General features: G+C 26.9%; 1 protein-coding gene across 2 annotated transcripts in view; it reads left to right on the forward strand.

Annotated features, from left to right (window-relative positions):
- Pcl (polycomb protein Pcl) overlaps positions 1–17,859 on the forward strand; it is a 22,328-nt gene extending 4,469 nt beyond the window's left edge. Inside the window, exons 5-13 of one of the 2 annotated variants that reach the window (XM_014430845.2) lie at positions 1,424–1,596; positions 2,983–3,178; positions 4,301–4,368; positions 4,788–4,961; positions 5,858–5,993; positions 6,727–6,867; positions 9,168–9,419; positions 10,453–10,730; positions 15,112–17,859. In XM_014430845.2, the coding sequence (XP_014286331.1) occupies positions 1,424–1,596; positions 2,983–3,178; positions 4,301–4,368; positions 4,788–4,961; positions 5,858–5,993; positions 6,727–6,867; positions 9,168–9,419; positions 10,453–10,730; positions 15,112–15,157 (1,464 nt within the window). In that variant the 3' untranslated portion in view covers positions 15,158–17,859. Of the gene's footprint in view, positions 1–1,423; positions 1,597–2,982; positions 3,179–4,300; positions 4,369–4,787; positions 4,962–5,857; positions 5,994–6,726; positions 6,868–9,167; positions 9,420–10,452; positions 14,254–15,111 lie in introns of those variants that run through there. The other variant, XM_067046480.1, reaches the window with a different exon arrangement.
- Positions 17,860–19,007: the final 1,148 nt, after the last annotated feature.

Below are 19,007 nucleotides of genomic sequence, written 5' to 3' on the forward strand. Positions count from 1 at the left end.
GTTACTATTTTTCTTATGGTATTTAAACCTAATGTACTCTTATATTATTGAAACTATACTATAGTGGTTATGTTTGAAATATATATCTATGAGGAGAAGATGCTTGGGGGTGTGGCCAGTGAAGAATAAAAATAAGTAAAAACTAATTTATTAGTGCTAACGTTTCAGCCAGAATTTCAAACCTTTTATCAGAGCTAAGAACAAAAGAAAAAATAAAACAGCTAACAACCATTATGAATTACAGAATGGTCAGAAAATAACTAGCATTATAGTATAGATATGAATATATTGTTGAAAGACATGTATAGTCTTAGTATTATAAGAAGATAAAGGCTGTATGAGAAAAGTAATATTAAAATTAAGAAAGAAGAAACAAGAAAAAATAAAATACATATGGAAATTGATAAAAAGATAATTCATAGTATGAATTATGGTATAGAAAATTAATATTTATCTCATATTTTTTCTGCTTGCTATATTTCTAATTACAAATATCATAATATCGGCACAATTATGGCTACTAAACAAAGTACGAGCTGATTTTTACTTTGCATCCGAGCCAATATCACAAATTAAAAGTTATCTTATAGTTAGCAATTAATTTGTGAAAATCATTTAAGTTTTGACCATATTTTGTGAATGCCTGATGTATGACAGAGGTATTTTATATATAAGCATCATAATGTATAACTTCTTTACCGTCTGAGAATAATTCTGGAAAAAAAAAAAAATGAAGATTTCCCTGTTTTACAGCATTTTTTTTGGCATCTGTTAGAAAGAACACTGAATGAGATTTAGATGAAATTCAATTTTTACTAGAATTATGAATTATTTTTGGCTAAATTTGAAATGTTTTGAATCAGTTTTCTTGTCTCAGATTTATAGATCTTTGAAATGGATACAATCTATTTTGATCTAGAGCTCTTCGTCTAGATGGTTAATGGTTAATATGGTTAATTTTGTATTAATTTTTTTAATTATGTAGGTTTTATCTTATAATATTATAAAGAAAATAATGGTTGTTTACATAAACTACAAGTCATGATAACTGATACTATTTAGCACTCATACTAAAACTAGTATACATATAGTAAGTAACAAAACATTTGAGCCCTGTTTCATAATAAAGTACAAATTAATACTATTAGTCTTGAAATTTGTATTTGGTACAGTTTCGCTGACTTACACTCTTTTACTTATTAACTCATATAATTCCACTAATAGTCATCATCATCATGAAAAAATAAACATTAGTCCTTGAACTTAGTATATTTGTATTTTTGGACTAATACTATTAGGTTTCATTATGAAACAGGGCTCAGGAGTTTAAAAATGTACTTTATCAAAACAGCTTTTTTTCCTGATTTTTTTAAATAAATAAGCTAGTAAAATTATTTATTTTATTATATAATTTTTCTATCAGCTGAATGATCTCCACTGGGACTTACAACATAGAACAAACACTGAAAATAAGTATTGTTATTGCGGTGGACCTGGAAAGTGGTTTCTGAAAATGTTACAATGTGGCAGATGTAGGCAGTGGTATCACGGAAGGTGTTTAGCCTCCTTGCGGTATCCATTATTTTTCGGTGACAGGTAATGTCTAGGCGTATACAAATTTTATCTTATAAATCATATTTTTAATTATTTAAGGTTTGGTGCTTATATATATTTAATATTAATAATATATATTTGTATTTGTAAATATATTAAGACTAATATTGTAGGGGTTACTGATAAATTTATATACATATGCGTATCGATCATGTGGCTGAGGTGAACCCCTTTTATAGATCTATCAGAAGGAACTGAGACTTGAACTCAGATCTCGATTCTAATTCTGAATTAAAATAAAATACTCTATGGTAAAAGTTAGTCACTGCCATATCTATGATTTAGTCAGTTAGTCACTAACCTATCTACCATTTCCTAAACTCAGACATTTTCTGAAAAATAATTTTATTGTTTTATTGAATACAAGCCTGATGAACTGATTTCTTAGTTGCTACTTTCCATATAATTGATATCATAACTAACTGATGGAAGTGAGAACAGTAGAATTTAACATTATAAGTCTCCTCGGAGCATTTTGTAATGAAGATAACCTTTCATTTAGTTAATTAAAGATTAACTTTCACTAGTGTAAATTAAGATTTTTGTTTTGACACCTAAATTATTATTATTTTTTTTTTGGCTGGGGGATTGTAAAAAAAAATTATCACTGAGTCATAGTTTGACAACTTAACAGAAAACCTTGGAGGCGGAGCTTGAGAAGAATGGTTATTCTTAAGGAGAGGAAGTTGTCCCCCCTCTGTCTTGTAAAACAACAGTCACCATCTTGAATTTTTGGTGTATTTTATATTATTTGAATTAGTACACTTGCTAATTTGTTAGTTGAATGCTATTTCTATCAATTTAAAAAATAGATGGAGATTTATAATTTTATAAATTATACAATATTTATTTGTAGTTATCAAAGCATCATTAGAAATTTGCTATTTGTGTTGAGTTTATTATTTTCTTTAAAAACCTTTTTAATAACAAAAAAATAAAGTAAATATGACCTATTAAAATTCAAAGTTTTAGATTACTTATAGGAAAGTAAATTAATAAAAAACTCTGTCATTCCTAGTTTTTCTCTTCATATCATTGTATTTATTTTTTTAATTACAATGATAATTCATTGATTTTTCGTTTATAAGATTTTTGACTAATATAATAAAGAATAAACAGCAAATCTGAGGTGGAAGGTTATTTATATGTGGATTGCATTTGAGTTTAAAGCATTTCTCCTCAATTGTGTTGAAATGTGACATTTTTTATTTAAAGGTTTTTGTGTAGAGATTTATGCTCTTTCCTCTCTAGTACATTAGATAGGTCTTTCTTAAGTTGTCAAACTATACTTAAAAATTTGTTTATGAGATGATTTAGTGAATTGATGAAGGTTTTATCTTATAAGATTCCTTTTTTTTTTTTTTTTAGATTCTATGTATTTGTTTGCACACTGTGTAATTCTGGAAAAGAGTTCCTGAGGAGGTTAGAAGTGAAATGGATTGACTTAGTTCATTTAGCAGCGTTTAATTTAACCTTGAAGACGGCTAAAAAGTATGAAGATGTCGATGCAGACATAATGAAGTTCATTAACAGCAACTGGAATGAGCTTCAGCTTCCACCAAAGGTTTTTTTTTTTCTTTTGAAAATTCGCAAGTATATGTAAATATTGGAGAAGTTTATATGTCTGTGATAGTTGATGTTGATGTCTTGAAAGATTGACGTTCACTAGTCATGATCTAGTTACTCTGAGCAACGCAGTTAAACTTTAACTAACATATGTTCATCATAGCCAATCATCATTATAACCAATTACTATGCACATCATGTAAATGTGAAATAGGAAATTTTTAAAGTCAATTATTGCTGCCGTACAATAATTAATTGCTTTATTTAACAAGCAGCTTTTAACCATGGTTGCTATATACTTTAATAAATATAAAGTGGTAAGACTCAGAAAATCACGGGTTGGAAATATTCATTACTATAACCATTACATCATTATATCCAAGGTTGTTATAAGTGATATCCTGTATATTAATAATTAATAAGATATTTTATTAATTATTAATTAAGTGGTCTTTAATATCAGTTAGGTCTTATCGTTATTCAGATAGCCTGATTGTGCTTAAATGGCTAATTTTCAAAAAATGTTTCTCTAAAGTATCTTTAATTTTATTTATTTGAAATAATTGACCTTCTCTTATTCTTAGCGCAATTAATAATGAATACATACATGAAACAATTTGATGATTAACTAAAGGATAAAATAAATGTTTTCTTGTTCTGTGATTGTACTATGGTCAAACTGACTGTGCGGCGCAGTTTTTCTGTTTTGCCTGTCTGATAAATTTTTTTTGTATCCATAATTCTTAATTAGTCAGTTTTTTTTTTTTTTTTTTTTTTTCCTTTTCTTAACCTATATAAGAGCTTTAGAGTTAATAGGATGATTCAAGTTGACACTGTAGTGTCCACTCTCCTTACAGTGATCATTTGGTGGTATAGAGTAAAGAAAATTCCTTAAGTGTGTCATATTTTTCCTTTATTCACAGAATAATAAAAAGAAATTTAGAATTAAATTAAATTGAGAGACAGGGAACAATGTATCCTTAAAATTAAAGATATCACTGTTTATTTTCTAGTTTGATTTCCAGTATTATGGTATTTAATATTTAATAAATAAATCAATGAACAATTTAATTTATAGTTTATATTTGTCTACATATTTATGATTTATATTTGTTTATAGATTTTAGAGACTAGTGAAGCAGAGAGAAGAGATATAGTACTGTCCGTTTTTACTAGCAATAGAAATAGGTATGTTCAAGTGTCGATAACCTGTTATGTTCATTTATTATATCTTTCACTAATCTTTCCTGTTTTTCAATTTCGAAAATAATTTTGCACAACTGTTAAGATATTATTGGAAGATTCCAAAACAAAAATATTTAATTTTGTGAACAAGTAAATAGTAAATCACTCTTGCTAACTTAAGCCTCATTAGAGCAAATATGATATCACATTAATGCTATCCAGAGTTTACCACATTTATCATCAACAGTTAAATTATCACTAAAAAAAAAAAAGTTAAATAAACTAGGTCTTGTTTAAATTCTTCCAGTTTTCTAACAGACATTTTTGTCAGTTTTTTTGATATTGCTAGCATTAATTACATTAATATAAAACATGAATATTTTCATTTTTGCATGATTTAATTTTTTTTTCTTGCTTTCCAGATTTAAATGTGCTAGGGAAGATAAGAGTCGGACTACAAAATGGGGTTTGAGAGTTCGTGTTCCACCTCCCACTCCTGTATTTAGTCTTCCTCCTAATAAACCGTTGTCCGACCAAGTTCTTTCCGATGCTTGGAATAATAGTGCACGGCTCAAGTTCCTACCTCCTCCACCAAGGTAATTATTAAATTTCTCTAATTAAATTTATTAACAACTTCTATTTTATGATCGGTAATTGTTCTATTTTTTTTTTTAATTTAATTTTAATATTTTGAAATAGGGTAAGGTATGTAAGATTGAAATATCCCAGATATCCTTATGCATATTATGAATCCATAACATAACTATAAAAGGAAAACATAAATACTAAAAATAGTCGCAGTGATCTCACAGATCAACTCTTGTTACAAATATAATTGTAACAAGACTAAAGCCTGATAATAAGACTAGAGGTTGCATACAATTAATCACTGATACTTCATTATTCTATGCGAAAGGTTTATAAAAAATAGTGAAATTGAGAGAATTACTTGGTTCACCGCACCCATTTATGAGATGCAAATGTGTCAAATCAATGTCTGATTTATATTTCAGATTTTTTGAATCTCACTTATTGACCGAAGGTGGTAAGTCCAGAAGATAAAAGAGAGGTTGGCATGGGCCTGCCACTAAATAGTAAGAGAGACTTGAAAATGTCCGTTGCTGATCTCATCTGATTCGGCAGCAACTAATATCGTGTTAATTGTGCTGTGATACTTACAAAGTTTAAGTTTAGTTGGCACATAATTCAGTCAAAATCATTTATAATGACCATCAAAATAGAAAAAAAAAATTTAAATTGTCCAATTGCTGTAAAGTTTTTTAATTATATGAATAAAAATAAAAGGTAAAAAAAAAAAAATTAACCACCCCTGAAATTAAAAAAAATTGAATTTATCTCTGTGTCTCATTTTTTTTTATTAATTATGGAAATTTAAGATTTCTGTAAAGGTGCATTTAAGGGGCATGTTGGAAAAATAAGTATTTAAATAAAATTATTATTATTGGTTGTTGATGTTTCTATAAAATTGTAGGAGTTTATTACCACCCAAGCCTGGGGACGATTTCGACCTGAACGATTTAAAGGATAAGCTCCCAGGTATTGATATCCTCCATATAGAGACAAGACTTTTAGTGCTTCCAAAAGGAGTTCCAGCCAGCGGTCATAATGTAAGTTCCTATCTAATGTATCCTTGTTTATATTTACTAAATTGACGAATAATTGCTTTCTGTATATAATTAAATCTACTTATGTGTTGTCAATAAAAGTTTTATGTTAGTAATTAGAAATTAACGATTAGCTAAGCAAACTTTTGTTTGCTTCCTTATTACCAAATGTAGGGAAGCTTTCTACAAGCAACAAAGCGTCATTTGTTGTCCTCCATTCGAGACTGATGATTCGAATGCTATAAGAGTTATATAAAAAATAAAAACTTTCTGTGTTACCTTTGAATCTCGAACAATCAGATTACTCTAATTTTATTTACATTTAACTTGTTTGTAGTTGTATCCTACCATTTTAAATATATATATATATATAGAGATTTTTAAAACATCATTAGTTTGTTTATATACATTGCTATTGTCCTGTAATCTATAGATAAAGTTTATCAATAATTATCTTCTTTTATTTTTTTGAATTTTCAGTCATTGATACTACCTTAATGAATACCCTTCAGGTCATTTGTTTTGTTTAGGGTCCATGGAAGAGCATAAAAGCAAAATTTTTGTGATTTGAGAAAAGTTAATAGATAGACTAATTTTTCTAAAATAAATTGTTCGTAGCGATTTCCTAATTTTTTTATTATAACAATTGTGCAAAATTTTATCAATTTCAGAGTGTAGGTATAAATTTCAGTGTTTAATAAAAAATACCTCATGTTTAATTCTTGTATCATTTTAGGTATGTATTAAAAGTTCAACACCCATTTACCCTGAATCGAGAGCGATAAAAAGGCGAATCAAAGAACAAGGGATTGAAACAGAAAGGTTACGCAAATCAAGGAAAGCCAGGCGTATGTTGAGGAGCTCTCTTAATAACAAGGTATTAATTATTGTTAAATATATTTCGTTATTTGGGTTTCCTTTGATTCGTTTTTTAAATTAAGGTCTGCTACAATAATAGACTACAATAGTTCTGAAAATGAGTTGAACATTATCATATCAGAGATTGGCAGGTTATTATGAAGGAATATCAGGAATATGAACACCCATTTGTGAAGATTGTTTTCTTATAGAATAATTTTTAAGTAGTTTTTCAACTTGTAAATCAAAATAAATTAAAAATACAATCTTGAAGTATATTTTTTGTTTAAGTTTATATATTTATTACCACTCACATTTGAAATTGTGAACATTTGGTAGAATTTTAACAAACAGTTCAGCTCTTGACCCTCTTCTTGGTTATCAGTGAATTAAAATTAAAAAAAAAAAAAATTTGTCTTTTTATTTTGGTTAAAATTAACAGTATTTGGTGTACAGATTTTAGTAAAAGACATCTGCTACTAATTTATTGTTCCTTTTTTATTTAAATTTTTTTTTATAATGAAATTTATCATTTTTTGTGCTGAATTAATTTAGCAGAATGTTAAAAGGAAGAACAGGGTTTTAAAATTAATAAGTTAAAAATTATTAAAACAATGCTGTGAATTTTAACTGAACACTTCACTCAATAAGTCTCCAGTTTAACTAAGAAAAACAATTTTTTTTTTTCTAAATTCCTCTTTATTCATCAAATACTCTCCTTCAAGAGTGACACCTTCATTTTTTGATACCCTCTATGCCAAATGATTTGTTGACTTTCAAAATAGGCCTCAGTTTCGGCAATCACTTCTTCATTTGAGCCAAATTTCTTTCCCTGGACCATCTTAGAGATAGTAAAGGCATCACAATTATGAGAGATAGTTGACTAGCTGACTTATACGAGGAGAAGATGGTTGGGGTGTGGTCAAAATAAAACACAAATAAGTTGATGTAACTTATTTAATCGTGCTAACGTTTCGGCTAGAGTTTCTAGCCTTCATCAGGGCTAAGAACAGAACAAGATAACCAATAAGTAAAGAAAATAAAAAATAAAATATAAACACAATGACATAAAGTAAATAATTGTACAGAATGGAATTAATAAAATAAAGTGGGTGGAATTAATGAATAAAGTGGAATTAGTGAAATTCTAGTCAAAACGTTGGGACGATTAAATAAGTTACATAAACTTATTTGTGTTTTATTTTGACCACACCCCAACCATCTTCTCGTAAAGACATCACCTTCTGATATCTTCAAGGTGTCAGCAATCTAACACAACTTCATTTATTCTTTTAAAACTATTTTGTGGACATTTTTTATGTTTTCTGGAACAACTGCCAATTTTGGGCGACTAGCACATTCAACATCATCGATGCTTGTACAGCCGTGTTTAAATTCAGCATACCCGTCAAAAATAGTTGATTTCCCTGGTGCAGTATCTCCATAATGCTTATCAAGGCACTGTTTGGCTTCAGCAGTATTTTTTCCCATTAAAAAACAGTGTTTAATCAACTTATGAAATTTCTTTCTATACATTGTCTTGAAAATTACAAAATTGGAGTCACTTAAACAACTGTTTCCTCTGAACTAATGCTCAGAATGCCATGAAATTTTGACATGTAATGTTTGAAGGTTAGTACTAACCAGAAACCAGGTGGGCTTGTCAACAATGTTGCCATTTGTGTCATACTGCCGGGGACTTATTGAGTGATGTGTTATATCTCAATCTTGGCAGATTTTTATTAACAGTAAAATTAAGTTCATCTTTGTTCATTCAAACAAGAGTTTCTTGTCAAACATTGGTATTACCTGTAATATAAGGATTCAAACAATTGATAATTGATCATATAGCGATATAAATAATTTTTTTTAATAATATAGAATATTATTTAATTTTTCCTTTGATTTGTTTTATTAAGTTTAAGTATCTGTAAAATTCATTGATTAATACTCTCTTGCTTAAGAAGAATGAAGTATCATATCAAAAAAGTTGCAGGTTTTATATTTATTATAATTTAACCATTTTCTAGGTCAAAATATAATACTGTATTAAAATTCAAACAAGTTATTGATTTTATCAGTATATGACTAATTTGAATTTAATAAGTAGTTTCTCTTATCACAGTGATGTTTGAATCCCAAAAATGACTTTTAGAAGATTCTGTGTTACTGGAAACAAGGACAGAATGTTACTATTATAATACTGTTGATTAGTCTATGATGTAGTAATCAGCTTTTAAATTATTCTTAACTATTTTAGTTTGTAATTTATCTTGTTTTATTTGCTCAATGGTAATATTAAATACAATATTTTTCTAGGATGGGAAAGAGAGGCAGCAGGATCTTCCTCCGACACCCCCTTCATCCGAGAGCAATCCTGAAGTGGCAAATGCTCAGCCGGACACTAGCGGCGATGAAACTTCCTCCCGAGGTACTTTAGACTCAATCATACCTCCACCTGCAGACTTCGAGGGTAGGAATAATCCATTTCTCGGAGGCATTGCACCTATCCTTCGGCCCGTCAAAAGGAGGCTGTCGGAGAAAGATATTATTATTACTAGTACTGGCGAGGTTAGTTCAGCTGAAGTATACTTTTTTCAATATGTTTTAATTTCCTATTATATATTTTATCACATTAATTATGGGACTAAATATCCCTGTTGCAGTTAAAGCTAATATAAATTGGTACATGAAAGTGGGTTTACTATAATTGAAACATATTATGTAATTTTGAACTCTTAACCTATAAAGTAAGATTATCATACCTCATGCTGCACAGCTGGGTTGAAGAATGATTTTTTGGAAGGAATGAAAAGGCATAATACTGAAAGCAGTTGAAGAGATCTTCTGCGACGGCCAGGAGCATAGGACAGTCAATTTTTTCAATAAGGGCATCCGGAACCGAGTGAGAGTTAGAAGACCGGTGGCTAGAGTCGAACCTAGATAAGCTAGAGAAAGGGGGGAGAAAAAAATAGTGCCAATGGCAGAAAATTTGACTCTAAAACCAAACACAGCAATTTCTAATAAATAATTTAAAATTAAATTTTAGTTATTTTAAATATAATTTACTATTTTTACAAATTTAAATGTGAATTAGACTAAAAAATTTAAATGCTAATTATTCCTATTTTTGTTACTTACTTTAATTATGTAATGGCCATTAGTAAAAAAAAAAAACTAATTTTTTTATATTTAAATTCTTTAATAAAAATAGTTAAACATGTTTTTGTTGCATAAAGGGTAAGTATTTTTGCTCAGTTTTATAGGGACTATTGTTCAAATTTATATTGGGGCTATTTTTATTTCTGCTGTTCAAATAGTGAAGGGACTAATGTTCAAATTTAGGTCCTTTAATTTTCAGAAAAGACACATATCTCAAATAATGGTTCGTTTAAATTTATTAATTACAGTTTTTAAATATATTGAAAAATTTAATAAATAGTATTATTTTAATAAAATCTTGGTTGTTCATTAATAAATTGTTATTATATTTAAACACATAACCTTGTGATAGATTAGACTTATGCTAATGATTATAAGAAGAGTATATCAACTTAATGAAAACCTTGTATTGGTTATTTACATTTTTCTTTTCCTATTTAAGGTTAAACGGAGAAAAGTTAGAAGAACAATGAACAAGATTGGAGGTAGAGGGGTTGAAGGAGGCGGCCGAGGAAGGCTAAGGAAACACCAAAAGTGTACACCGACATCCTCACCCGTGAAAGGTCAGCCTCCTCAGACGATTGAGGAGCTCAAGAGTTCTGTGAACCAATATTTCGGTGCTGTAAACAGGATAGCGTCTGGTGCAAAGTTCACGATAAGGGCCAAAAGGATATCGCTAGATGGAACAACGCAGTACTTAATCAACTGGGGGACTCCGACGTAATGACGTTGTTACGATTGACCTCCCTCTATGACTGATTAGTATTAATTATTGTCTCCAGCCATTATTGGCTCATTGAGGAACTGATTTAAACTGATTGATGGATAAAATATATTCTATTATTAATGCATTTATCGTGTACTTTACGAAATGCCAATATGTTCTATTAATGTTACATCCCTCTTAGTTTTAGTAAATTATGCTAATTAAGAATGCCTGATAACAAGATCTGATCTTATTTTATTGCACCATATAAATTTTAAATAGAATAATATTGGTGTGTCAGTTCCACTTTTATGTCAACAGACTAATTTCCATAAAATAATCGTTTCACCTTGTTCATCATCACTAGGATCCAAATCTTTAGTTATTAAAAATGTATTATATTTACCGATGTTTTTTATACATAGAACTCCATAAATGATAAAATTATTAAATTTATAACATGCAATTACAAATTAAAATATAAAATTGACATTAAACCTCGTTTCACACTGCAAATATTTTTTTTTAACGAACTTGATACTTTTTCAATTCTCTCAAAACAGCTTTAACCAAAACTGAATTGACTTCAAGTGTTTTAATTTTTTTACATTACTAGTGTTCATTTATTAGATTTTATTTATTTTTTTTAATTACCCAAAAATTAACCTAATGTTAGGTTAGAATTGGTCTGATTAAAATATTACTTATATTTTATCCTATCAGTTTAAATCTAGTGTCATTTGTGTAAAAAATTATAATATCAGAATGGTTTCTGTTTCTGAAAATAGTCTGCTCAGCTTTTTTCTCTTTTATTTTCATTCTTTCATTTTATTTATTTATTTTTTCCTTTTTGTTGATCTGCAATCCATGTTTTAGTTCCTTTTTTTGCTTATATCAGTCTGTTCAAAACTAGTTTCGGAATAAGTTAAGATTAATTTTAGATATTTCAAAGTAATAATTTATATTATTATTGTTACTCCTCAAAAGACTTACTAACGTAGTAAATTTTTTAATAATTTATTAATTGATTTGCATATTTGGCTGATATATATATTATTATTATTTTTTTCAGCTTTCGGTAAATATGTATTAATTCATGAGTTAAGTGTAAAAATTTCACTATTCATACTACATCATCTCGTATTGAGCTGATATTATGTTATATTATAAATGTATATGTTAACTCTTAACAATGTTATTTATATCATCTAATATTTTTAAATTATTGCCACAAGTAAAGAAATTATCAAGAAAAGATAATATAAAATAATTAGTTTTGATGAAATTTATACTTGAGATTCATGATTTTAAAGCCAAATATGCTATATAGATATATATACTAAAACTGATGTATATATAATTTTTTTATTGTTATAAGTACTTGATACTTATGGTTTATAATGCAGGAAAAAAAACAAAAACTATGGATTTATTCAATGACTACTTTTAATCATGAAAATATGGAAATATTGGTTAATGTTTTGCTGGTTTTACATTCAGACAAATTGAATAATTGTGCTTTAGCAGAATATGATGAAAATGAATTTTGTTTTATCATTACTTATTTCATAATCAAAGCTACCTTTCATTCGAGTAAATCTTAAATTTGATTATGATCACTTTTTCTATTATGTAGTAACTAAAAAAAAAAATTAAATAACTATTAAGTAGCTATTTGGTGTGTTCTAATTTGATTGCTTATGGCAGAATTTTCTAGTCATTTTTAAGTTTGAGTCGATGATTGGAAATACAAAATCTATTATTATCACTGGGTTCATGATAATTAGTTATTTCATTAAGAGGTTCAGCTTGTCGAAAGAATGGTATTAATTTCTGTTAACATTTTTCATAAATTATATTTGTATACAGTGGAGTTTCAATTACTTTGGGTAACGATATTGGTAAAAAATTGTTAATTTTGGATGAACTATTATAAAAAATTAAGTTAACAACTTCAAAGTAGTTGAAAAATTAATCTTTCCCTATAAATTTTTATTGTGCTCCAAAGATATAATTTCCTTCATAACCAATATAGGATTTTTTATTTGGTTTTGGTCCTACTTGGATTGATGATTAGATTGATTGAAAATATTCATTATGCTCTTAATATGAGAGCTATTTAAAGTTATTCTATAGCTACGTGATTGGAAGGATAAGTTTGTGCAGTTGTCGAGTTCAAAGCCTTAAAAATAACTTTTCCATCAATTATCTTGCTAAACTCTTGTTTACAGCCGCTATCCAAGTTCATCCATTCTTTTATCATCAATTAAATATTTTTATCTTCCAATGTACGCTAGAACATTAGTGCTCCACTTATTCATATACATATTTATTTTTTTATGTTACTTTTCTATTTCTTTAAATTTAATAATTTTGAATTACCTTATTCATTTATTTATATTCATAATGCTTATTTAATAAAAGTACAGGGCTAAAACGTTTAAAGCTTCCAATTGTTTCTTCTCTTGATATAGAAAAAAGAAATGGCAAAGTTTTGTATTAAAAATAATAAAATATTAACTACGAAAAGTTCCTGTACTGTGTAATACAGTTATACTGTAAAATTGTGTGTTTTAGAACAATGTACTATTATTTATCAACACTATATTCACATTTTTGCTGTAAGAAAATTGATTTTTTGAACAAGCAACAAAAATACTTTTCAACTTTCATTGAGAAAATTTTTTCCGAAAGCTTTCATGTGCGATTTGGAAACCTCTAATTTAAAATCTTTATCCATCAAATAACAATTGAAATAAAATAATTTATTTTATTTTTACCTTTAAATAAATATGAACAATTGTGTAGTATTTAAGTGATTTACGATTATTTTGAATTATGAACAATAATTATCATGAATATTATAAGTAAATAAGATCTAACATCCAAGAAACTTCTGTTAGGCCGTTTGAAAATGGAAATTTATTATTTTAGATTTTAATTGAAAAAAAAAAAGAAACTATTATAGTGTGAGTTAATTGGAAACTTTTTATGACTGCTTGTAATTACTCTTTATAAAAATGTACAAATTATTAAATGCTACAATATTCAGTATCAGTGGATTTGTGAGAGTTAATTCTATTTTTTAAATATTTATTATTTTAGTTATTATAGGTTGAACAAAATGATTTAGCAGAATCTAAATAAATGTTTTACTTAAAACAGAAAATAATATTTTTTTTTTTTTATAATGTTTATATTTTGTGGCAATTCTTTGTCGATTGCTAAAATCAAACTATCAAGTACAAATTTTTAGTATAAAGAAATAACTAAGTTTTGTAAATAGTTAAAAGTACGAAATGATAAAATTTGAATATAGGAGAGAAAAAAAGTAAAATAAAAGGTCAATTTCTAACTAGCATTAGGCGATTGTGCGACGAGTTTATTTATATAAATGAAATTATCGTTGAAAAAGGTTTAAATTTGTGTATATTACGTACTATCAGATTGTAAGTTGTATCGTATACATATAATGTGCCTGGTTAGGGTATGATATAAACATGGAATTAAATTAAAGAAAAAAAGTAAAAAAAAAAATGTTATTTTTAAGTTGTTGTTGTTTTGACATGTATATATATAGCTCTTTTAAAATAATATTATTATTTTTATGACAATATTGAGAGTTGAAAGATTACGTATTAAATTTTTTTTATTTAGGGAGAACTATATTTATTATCATGAATGATGTCTTTTAGATGAATGGTTCTCAACTTTTTTTAACTTCATAAAAAAAAAAAAAAAAAGATAAAGAAGTTCAAAATAAACCTAATAACAGGCAAAGGTTGCAGATGTATGAAATAGAAGTCATATGATTATGAGAAAGCATATTTTGTTCTGATAATTTTTTTATTGTTGGCTTCAGTTTTCATAACTGTCTATAATAGCTAATCAATTTTCTATTTAATGACCTTTCTGTAATCTCTGTTTAAAGAATGTCTGTCTATAATAGCTAATTCATTTTCTACTAAATAGAATAATGGAAAAGCAAGAAACAGAGTTTTAGTCCTGAATTGAGGTATTACTCAATAGTTTAAAGTAAATCTACCTTCCAGGTTCTATATTATCCTACTTATTTTTAATTTCTCTTGTTGAGAACCATTGGTTTAAACTGTAATGATAAAAGCTCTTTTTTTACGTAGTTATTATTTTAATTATATTTGCGCTTAGTAAATTCATATTATTTTTAACAAGTCTGAGTTATTTCGTCTAAGTCTGGGTTCAGCCTGGAACATTCCCTTGTCATTTGGCAGTAGTATCCACTAGTCTTCAAATTATTTATACTTTTTTCATTCATTAAAGTATTTATTTTTAATTTTCGAGCAAGTTAAAGCTTATGAAGTAAATATTTAAAAAATATAACTTATATTTTATATATATTTGTTTAAACTGTTGCAGGCTCGTTTACGATCTAGCAGTCTGCAGTATCTTTTGTACTGGTTAGCTTCATGATAAGGAAATTTATATCATATTAGGAAATTTCTTTAGTTATGAATTTTTTTATAAGTAAAAAAAAACTCTTTTTTAGAATAGATGCCAGTCAGAAAATTACAAAATATATTAAAAAAAAATTAGTGAAGAGTTAAGATTTAAGGTTCGGTATACCATAGGGTGCTTAAAAAAATCTTTCTTTTTATTGTTTAGATTATTCTTTTCTGGTTTTTGTTTAAAAATTATAAATTCTGACATATTATTTTTTGGAATTCAATTTTGCCTTATTGTTTTTGTTGTAAATATTTTTATTTATTGATTGATTTATAGTAAAAGAAAAATGAAATATTAAGTTTCTTTATCAGATTATAAACATGTAACTTTTCAAAGCCATATAATATAATTTCAAAGCCATTTAAGGGTACTGTTTAATACATTAGTTGAAATGTATCTTGTTCAAATTTTATTTATTTAATCTATTGTTGTGGGACGACACAGTATTATGTTCATCAAATAAAGTTTTTTACATTATTTGGAAATGTAATTATTTAATTATACATGTTTTGAATTCATTTAATTTAAATATAGTTTATGAAATTTTTTTATGCTAGGTCATCCAAACCTCTATATATTGAACATAAAGATTCCTTTAAAAAAAAAAAAATTGATATGCATACCTACCTAAATGATGTAAATTAAATTATCAAAGTTTATCCATTTTAAAAATTGCACAGAATAATATTGTTTTTATTTTATATATATGAACAAAATATGCACATATCTCTTTAATAAATACATTTATTAATATATTTTTTACATGCATAAAAGTGACTATATACTGATTTTTCTTAAGTTTGATTTAAGTTCAATATATAGGGATCCAATTGTATATTTCTTTTTATTTATTTTAAAGTATCCCTCCTAATAATTGAATCTCGTAATGGATGGTTTAAAAGTTTAGTTGTATCGGCTGTGAAAGATATAAACTGAATGGCTTTGTGTATATACTATGTGCGTGCGAATGGTGTTTTTGAATTTTGATTTATTCTTTTGTTCAATTGTTTTTTTGTTATTTTTGAAAGAAGTAACTGACTTATACTGTTTCATTCACTGCCAATTTCACTGCCAGTTGTTGACTAATACTTAAGACATGCCATCTCTAAGAAATAAATTGTAAATATTACTTTCAATATAAATATACAAAGATTGTTTGTAGCGATTTTATTGTCAGAAGAATCTGAATATTTTTTATACTAAGTAATCCCGATTTATAATAAAATATTTATTTGCACTTGAACTTTTCTATTTATTTTACTTTTTTTTTAAGTATAAGATTTATTTTTTTTCATTTATAAGTTAGTTTAGTAATGATGTTTGAAAGTATTTTATGTTGGTAAAGCTGTTCATGTTTGTTTATGTATTAACATTATTACTTTCCAAAAGATTTTTTGAAAAACAAAACAAAAAAAAACTTGTAAATCTTGTGTAAATTTTGCATTTATATATACATATATATATATTATCAAACATGTGTAAATATATCGTGTAAATCATTAATTCAAATAGTAAATATTTAACTCAAAATCACTAATTATTGGCTGCTTGGTTCTTTGCACCGACTATTGTATAAATGTGTATCTTTTATAAAGTCATATAGGTAAAAAAATTGTTTTAATTTTTTATATTTTAACAACAAACCTTATAATTTGTGTATATTATGTATTTAACTTTTTGTTTTAATATGTTACAATGCAATTACCTGAAATATATCATTCATCATAACAGGGTACAATTATTATATGCATATTATTATAAATCAGGATATATTTGTGATTCTGAATTTTCATTATATTAACTGATCCTTGTAAAAAGAACTAAAAAGAGAAAAATAAAGAATAAATACTTTTTAAAGAGCATTTAAAGACTGGAGTACATATCGTTGTGATAACTTTAAGGTATCAAATATGAAGAAGAAGAAAACACATTTATAATATTCATTATTATTACAGTTGTTTTGGTGATTATACTGATGGCTAAATGTCGAAAATGTGATTTCTTTATAAAAGCATAGTTCTGAGGCTTTTTTCTCCATCCTTTTAACTACTGTTATAATAATAAATATGAAATCGTGATTTTTATTTTTGATTCTTTAGAGTGATCATCACTACTTAAATCATATGGCTTGCAGAAATATGTTACAATTATCTCGACTATACAAAATTAATGAAACATCTTAAACATTTTCAGTTCAAATCCTAGAATTCTTTATATGAGAGGTAGGTCGCATGCATTCATCTAGAATCAGCCTCTTTCAAAAAACTGGATTGCTTTTAATTTCCTTGAGGTAATATTGTTTTGATAGTTAACATTTAAATTAAATTTCCTTTCTTTCAAAATAATCTTGGGAATGGGACTGAATATTTTATTCTTGAAGTTTTCTGATGATGATGGTGGTAGTGGTAAGCTTAAAATTTTATTTTATTTTTAATTTGAAAATTGATCAGCGTAAGGAGGATTTGGCCAGAAACAGAAAACGAGTGCTACCATGAGTTCAGAATTATTTATTGTGAATTACGATAACTATAATTGTCTAAAAGTATTTGCAATTACATCATACAAATACTTTAATTGTGATTCTCAATTACAATTACTTCTCAACTCTTAGTTATTACAATTACTTCTCGACTCAGTAATTTCAATTACAATTACTTCTTGACTCAGTAATTGAAATTATAATTATTACTCGACTCTTAGTAATTGCAATTGCGATTACGTTTTGACTTTTTGTAATTGCTATTTCAATTACTTCTCGACTCTTAGTAAATGCAATTTCAATTACTTCTCTACTCTTAGTAATTTCAATTACAGTTATCAATAATTTAACTCGTAATCACTACTAAAAGTTAAAATGAATCAATACCCAAGTTAGTTGAAATGTTTAATCACCTATTTTACAAATGTGTGTCACTTACAGTTACTTCATTGTAATTGTTCTTCAAAATCTCTAATTTTTTATGTTTTGGACCATTTAATGGTTATCTTAGTGTTATAATAGTGCAACTGAAACTTGTAATTGAAGACGTAATTAAATTTCTCGTATATTGATTCATGCCAAACTCTGGCAGTGACCATATTTATCCCTCCTCTACAGCAGCCTGAATTTTATATTAAAATTGTTTTGAATTGAAAATTTGGACCAGTAATTAGGTGGGATAAATAGAGAATCTGGCCGTTTAAGGGTTAAAAATTAAAAAAACAGAAAATGTTTTGAATATCTCTTGAACAGAGCTGGTCTAATTTTGGACCTTCCTTTTTTCGTTTTATAGGATTTGGGCTTTGATGTTTATGTATTGAGCACCATTTGTGTTATAGCTGAAAAGTATGTTTTTCTATTGGCTAAAATCCAAAACTCCTCTTAATGATTTTAATTATATTTGCCTAGTCTTCAACTTAAAAGTCCTATAATTTTTTGTATATAGAGTAAATTCTCGAGAGAAAAAAAAGTAACAAACAAGTAAGTAAAAAACAAACTTTATTTGCCTGAAAAACAATAAGTATACATTTTATTTATGGTAAATTTATCGTTTGTGATTGGTAAAATGAGAAATGATTCTGCAGAGATTTCCAGTTATAAAAATAATCTTGATTTATTTTATGGTTCCTAATAGAGGCTTTGAGGCAGTTCTTGATAGTCTATGGTAGTATAGTGTCAGTCTGGGAAACCTAACCTCTCCTTATATGTAGTCCTTATTTAAGCTGTTGACTCATCTTATACAATATGGTCTAGATGGTGGTAGCTTCTAGAAATTTGTACCAATAAAAAAATAAATATATATTATATGTTATTGTAATATTTCTTTCTA

Source organism: Halyomorpha halys, unplaced genomic scaffold (genome assembly GCF_000696795.3).
Source record: "Halyomorpha halys isolate HHAL.00 unplaced genomic scaffold, Hhal_1.1 Scaffold916.1, whole genome shotgun sequence".
In the NCBI taxonomy this organism is placed as follows: domain Eukaryota; kingdom Metazoa; phylum Arthropoda; class Insecta; order Hemiptera; family Pentatomidae; genus Halyomorpha; species Halyomorpha halys.